Raw genomic sequence first — 6,944 nt, forward strand, 5'->3', positions numbered from 1 at the left:
TGAAGGATGTCGAGTGGACGCTTCTCGACTTTCCTGTGTTGCTGACACATTGTTAGGGACCTGACCTACATTTGAGCTGCCATTGACTCTAATCTGGTTGGCTACTGTTGGCTTTGTTTCCAGTATAACCCTCTAAAAGCAAATCTTTCTGACTGGGAAATGGACACATGCAGCTGCTATCAACGGGATTTCCCAAGCAGGCGTATTAGTCCGCTAAGCTGCTGGGCCAACCAAGAAATTCATTGTTGTGGATTACTGGTCAGATTTTAGCCACTTTTGTTCTCTCTTTCATTTCATTATGCAGATTAATGCCCTGCCCTCGAGGGCCTCTGCAAGAGCTGTGACTAAAACCCACTGCTGTTGGGTATAGTGAGGATTTATGATCTTAATGATCTGCAACTTTTAAATAAGTATTTTCTGATGTCCTGCTGCCAACTGTCACCTGTACTGAGTCAAATCATTACTCAGTTACTCAGTTCTGTTGTATATTGGAAGTTGTACCTATCGCTGTAAAACTGATGGGGAAAATACAATGTAATCTATCTTTTTTTTTTTTTTTTTTTTTTAAGCAATTTTAAATGTAAAATCACCCTGACACATGGTCCCAGAACACTTTACAATCACAAAATGACATAAGGAAACAATGAACAAAAAATGACATGAAAAACACCAGTGTTCAAAAAGTAGCATGACAAACTGTAGGATTTATTAATCAGAAAAGTTTTAAGCCTGCTCTTTAAAGGAGAGAGGATGTCTGTCTCCCAGTTTACTTTTGGAAACTCACCTGCACTTTGAAAGCAAAGTGTTTCGTTTGGATAATATGGTACTATGAGGTCTTTAATATATGATGGTGCTTGGTCATTAAGGGCTTTATATGTAAGAAGAAGGAGCCAGTGAAGAGAAGCTACTATGGCAGAAATGTGATTTCTCTTGCTAACTCCCATCAGTACTCTGGTGCAGCATTTTGAGTCAACTGGAGGCTTTTCATTGGGGCATCCCGATAATAAGGAATTAACATAGTCCAGCTAAAATGACAGGATGTTCACACAGATTAGAGAAGGCTGTCCTCGAGACTTGATTTATATGTGAATTAAAGAACATGTCCTCGTCAAAAATAACCCAAATTTTCCTGACAGTATTACTGGAGTCCAAGGTAATGCTATCCAGACTAACCATATGGATAGATACTGAGTTTCTAAGGTGTTTAGGGCCAAATAATTTCAGTTATATCTGAGTTTAGAAGCAGAAACTTACTGGTCATCCAGGCCTTTATGTCTCCAAGACATGCTTGAAGTTGGATGAAAAGTATTGGTCCCAGTACAAGACCCTGGGGAACTCCATGACTAAATGATGTGTGCTTACAAGAGTCATCATTAACATGAACAAATTTAAATGTATCAGATAGATAATTAGTTGACATGCCTTTTGCCAAATTATGTCATTAAATATTCATTTCAAGTAGTTGGACATGAGTTCTCGCCAAAGATGTACTGAAGGAAAGGTTTTAACATATAAACTGATTATGAACTATATTTTTGAATGAAGTTACATTTCAATAACTGTCTGTTTTGTGTTCCTGTAGTTCATCCTGATCTTCACCGTGATCCAGTACAAGCCCATCACTTACAATAACTACGTGTATCCCGGCTGGTCCTTGGCTATCGGCTTTTCCATGGCTCTATCCTCAGTGGTCTGCATACCCGTCTATGCCCTCTACAAGATCTCAAGGTCCCCAGGAGCCACCTTCAGAGAGGTACAATACCCCTCTTGTGCCCTCACACTTGGCTTCTATAACATCTCTGTTGTAAAATATAATAAAATACAGCTGAGAACAGCAATGCACAGTACTATAGGTAAAAGGCTGAACATCACTCTAACATTAACATTAAAACACAATAAAATAAAAACAGGTCAGCAAGTTCAAACTAAGTGTTTTCATGAGTGCACCTGAAGTTAAAGCACTAAAAGCTTAACTGAATGACAGAAAAGGCTCTAAAGTGGACCATATTTTTTTTGAAAGAATTTCAAAAATGATTCAAGTTGAAGCCCTTTAGATATTTGAATTGCCAGTATGTCAACTCTGAAAGCAGCCGAACTATCAGTTGATTTCAAAACCACAAACAGTGTTAACATCTCAGTTGAAGTATTTCAGATTTTCATTTAAAATAAACAGCAGTTGTTATTGTCAGTTGATGCTGAGATCACTTGAAATGCCATTTGAAATGTGAGGGCCTGTCCGGGATAACAGTGCGCATTTTCAGACATTCTTTTCAGGGAGAAGTTGATAGTATTGCATTGGGTTGTACATACAAAAAGTGACACAACTAGTTGAGTAACAAATTAAAAAAGAGAGTAAGGCTTGTGTCTTGTCTCCACACAGCTGGCCAATCACAGCGTGTTAGTGGTGGAGAGTCGTTGGTTTCCAACATGCAGACAAACCATAAATCTTGATAAAGTGGAGAAAGCAATTGAACTGTCATTTAAAGTCCATTTGCAGTATAGCTAAGAGGTTTTGGTCTGTGTTTTCTTATTTCCCCTCACCTTCCCAGGGACTGCAAATGAAAATTAGCTTGTAGCTAAATCTGGCACAAAACATCTTTTTGAGATTAACCTATTTTGTATGTGGTCCCTGTTATAAATAAATGTGATAAACTAAAACGTAAGAGTATGCCGTGGCAGCTGTTGAAGATAAACTGAAAAAATGGAGGGCATTTGAAATCAAAATTAAAGTGTCAGTCACACCAAAGTGTTTGCACTTTACGAAGGAGGATCAGAAAGTTGCGAGGCTGCTCCTGTTGCGCACAAAGGGAGTGCAGCACTGTGACGTGCATGGAGCAGGGGGAAGCTATAACTTTTTCAGTAATCCAAGTTCACATGATTTTATGACAACTGGCATGTGCGATGTCACAATGGACTTGAGCGGAGAGCACACATCAGACTCAGGAAATCTGCAACCGAGGCCCTCAAAATGTTTCAGAAAGCCCCCTGCAATGAAGAAACGAGCCGACCGAGGTGTTTTGAGTGACGTTCCTCCTGATCTTTGGACCTGTTCAAATGAGTCTCCCCAAATTGTCTGCCCTGAATGATGTGTTCCTCTTTTTTCATCCCATGTCAGCGGTTGAAGTATGCATGCCGAGCACATCCAAAGTGGGGCCCTGCCCTGCAGGAGCACCGGACAGGCCGCTACGCCCCCATGGCCTCTGAAGACACTGTGGAGGCCCGTCCCCTAAAGGAGAAGGAGGAGCTGAAGGAAGAGCAGAAGGAGGAGGAGAAAGAGAAGGAGAAAGAGAAGGAGAGGAAGGATGAGATCAGCCTCACCATCCAGGGAAGCAACGGCTCCACCAACACACACAACAACCCCAATCCCAGCGCATAGACGGCACCCCGCTCTATCAGCGCCAGCGGGCCCGGCCCAAGCACCCGGCCCCCGCGCCCCACCGTCTCCTCTTTCTCTTCCACCCTTTTCCTCCCTTCTCTCCTCCATCCTCACCCCGCTTTCCCACAGCCCTCTGTGGGGGAGATCCCATTCGCTGGAGACCTTTACATATTGTAAGGGCTTATTATATCTATCCTAACCTCTTCTATCTATCTGTGTGTTGTCTCTAGATAAACGAAGAAAAACAAAAACTAAAGGAAGAAAAAAAAAAAAATTGGGTCATCATCCAAAAGATTTGTGTGTATGTTAGAGCGTGTGGGTTGTTAATTTGTTCCACATAATTTAATAATGCAGTTTGTTTTTTCCTTTCAGTTTTTGTAAAACTTGTATATGTCATCTTCATATGCAGTTAGAGGTACAGTAGATTGTGAAGCTGCATGTCTTTGTTTTGTGCATGCAGCAACATAGAGACACACACTGTTCTCCTTTATTCTGTTAGCTGGCCCTGTTTGGGATGGGGGACTTTGTATAGGCAGTGATTTGACAGCTGGAGACTTGTTGTGATTCAGTAACATAGAGGAGGAGGAGGGTAAACTGTGCCTGTACTGGCCATTTACAGTTTGATGATGCTAAAAGATAGAAATAGACTCTATTCTACAGCCAGAAAAAGAGGCGGATACACTCGTTCACACTCATACACTCTGTATATTTTACAGCACACAGTGACCTCAACCGTAGTTGATCTCAGCTTAAGACTAAGCCTGTTGTTTTTTATGATGCTTCTTCTTTTAAAAAAAAAAAAAAAAATCTACAGAGGACAAATATTTAACCCACGAGATGACAACTGACACTTAGGGCTGATTTTTGGTGGAAATTTCCTCCATTACTAACTTCTTCTTTTTTTTTTTTTTTTTATTAAAGCTGCTTAAACTTTGAGAACTCAGCAGAGAAACATCAGTGAACTTTAACTGTACTGTAACTCTCTGCATTCACACACACAGACACAGACACACAAACACACACAAAGCATATTTGTTTTTGACAGAAGAGGTCCCAGTGTCCATTTCTCAGGGTCCAAGTGAAGGTAGTAAACTTTGCGGTTCCTCGCCTGTGGAAACCTTATCTCGACCGAGTTGGCCTGTTTAGATTGTACGGACTAAAACCACCGAACTTCCCTCGCTGTCGAAAAACGCCTACACACACACACACACACACACACACACACACACACACACACACACACACACACACACACACACACACACACACACACACACACACACACACACACACACACACACACACACACAAAACAGGTGGATGCAACTCTGTATATAGAAGTGCCATCTCTTCTTTAAGTCTTCCAGGCGTTCTTTTTGAGTGAAATGCATCTTGGGATGTGCTCTGTGAAGAAGAATCCGGGCTAGGAAGGATTATAAGTGTGTCGTAGTCGGTGTCTCCCGTGGGTCGTAGCAATCTTGCCCCATTCAGGCGTGTTACCAAAAGCATTACCCAAGTTTTCCTGCACATGTTTTTGGTAACATATGTATCTCAGAGACGGATATACTGTCAGTCTCCTACGGTCAGTGGAACCTTTAATGTATTTACAGACACTTGTTTTAAAGCTCTGAGCCAAGCTGTGCTGTAACTGCTGGAGAGACAGAAAACAGAGAGACGCTGCTTGCTTCCAGAAGGAACCAGAATAAACTCTTCAATGAATTATGTAGTTTTAAATGTAGCTGCATAGAATCTCAGTAGAAGTCTCCTTTTTACCTCTCATTATTGTAAAGTAACTTAGTAAATAATAATAAAGACAGCATATGTTTATTTTGTACAAAAAAAAGAGAAAACTACAGAATCCTAACTAACCATGTTTACCATTCCTCATCTGTGACTTGATTTGTTGTTGTATTGTCGGAGGGTGCGATACGATAGAGAGGGGTCTCTTTAATGCAGGGTTGGGTTTCCCCCGAGTGGGTCTGATTGGAAAGCGTCCAGCACAACGCTGTAGTAGTGTGGTGGTACAAAGACAGAACAAACACATGAGAATAGTTTTGTTTCTAGACAGCTATGTGAAAACCCCACGTTCCTTTGTGTTTTCATCCTCAGATGCTTTGTCGGACGCCTGCTCAGGTGGCGGTGAGATGCTTTTAGCTTCACAAGGCAGGGAGGATTTTCGGGGATTGCATCAGCTCTGGCTCTGTTTCTTTACTTTGTGTTGTCGGGTTTTATACAGTATGTAAGCAGTCAAATAATCAGTTTGGATAACTAGAGGGCTATGATACTTGTGTGAGCATTGAACATTCTAACATAATATACAAAATTGCATATTATGTACCACATTTTTATGTCAAGATATTCTTTACTTTTTTGCTGGGAGTTAGGTGAGGATATTGATTTCAAACTCACAGATCAGCTCGCTTAGGTAAGCATAAAGACTGGAAACAAGGGGAAACAGTTTCCCTGGGTCTGTTTAAAGATAACAAAATCTGCCTACCAGCACCTCGAAAACTCACATTTTAATGTGTTACATCTTCTTTCTTTAATCTGCCATTGATTAAAAAAAAAAAAAAAAAAAATGATGGTTGCCTGGCAACTGGTTTGGACAAGAGTCTGACACACTGGTGTCTGAGAAGCGGGAAAGTTTCCATTTGGGAACATCCGACAACCTGAGAGTGTTCACAAACAGGACCAGAACATTTCTTTTCTTTTTTTTTTTTGCTGTCAGAACACACGTTGCCATTTCAATGAGTCATAATTGGCATCAATAGCTGTTTGGGTATTTTTATACAACTTAAACAAATAGGATTGGTGAGCTTTCTGGAGGGTTTAAAGGTGAGTTTTGGACAGGAGCAGGCTCGAGTTGTCCGCCTGTTTCTAGTCTTTTCACTTACCTGAAGCTCGTTTTAGCAGACAGACATGTTAGTGGTGTTGATCTTCTACAAGCAAAAAGGCAAATAAGCACAATTCCCAAGAATTTTAGGTCCAACATGTTTTTCAAGTACATTGTGCAAACTTCATTCAATAGTCATTCTCTTCTTTCACCACGACTCCCCTCAAGCATATCTTCAGAAGAGGACAGTGGTTTCTAACATGACAGTGCAGTTGCTCCAATGTTCCACAAGATGGAGCATTGCTGACACTCAGGGTAGTAAAAGGCACAACAACAGTGTGGCTGACAACTGAAAACAGAAAAAGCCCAACTGTCACGAGGCTAAAAACAAATTGTTTCTCATCAGGAAAGTAACAGTGAAAGAAGTCAATGTTACGTACAGGAACTCAAATGTAGTGAATCACGATAAGCACAGTGAGCATTGTGAACCAAGCACATATTTCTACCCAGGTTTTTAGCAGGCTTTTGTACAAGGAAAGATTCTTGGAAATGTGTCGACGATGGAGAACTGTAGCTGTGGCTGTTAGTTAGCGGTCTGTTTTCACCCTCTGGTTCTGGTTTATTCCTTAAATATTCGCACCACATGTGACGTATTTTGTAATAGTGTTTATTTTTAATTCAAGTACTGCAAAACCAGGTGCTCTATGAAACAAGACATTATCACCATCCTCTAAC

The 6,944-nt window shown here is 40.9% G+C and overlaps 1 protein-coding gene across 2 annotated transcripts in view; it reads left to right on the forward strand.

Moving 5' to 3' along the window:
- slc6a9 (solute carrier family 6 member 9) overlaps positions 1–4,608 on the forward strand; it is a 74,881-nt gene extending 70,273 nt beyond the window's left edge. For both annotated transcript variants that reach the window (XM_069711371.1, XM_069711370.1), the window contains 2 exons: positions 1,583–1,753; positions 3,116–4,608. In XM_069711371.1, coding sequence (XP_069567472.1) covers positions 1,583–1,753; positions 3,116–3,376 — 432 coding nt within the window. In that variant the 3' untranslated portion in view covers positions 3,377–4,608. The remainder of the gene's footprint in view (positions 1–1,582; positions 1,754–3,115) is intronic.
- Positions 4,609–6,944: the final 2,336 nt, after the last annotated feature.

This window comes from Brachyistius frenatus, unplaced genomic scaffold (genome assembly GCF_029030835.1).
Source record: "Brachyistius frenatus isolate BFR_SWC_R1_liver_20210118 unplaced genomic scaffold, ASM2903083v1 Contig_99, whole genome shotgun sequence".
In the NCBI taxonomy this organism is placed as follows: domain Eukaryota; kingdom Metazoa; phylum Chordata; class Actinopteri; family Embiotocidae; genus Brachyistius; species Brachyistius frenatus.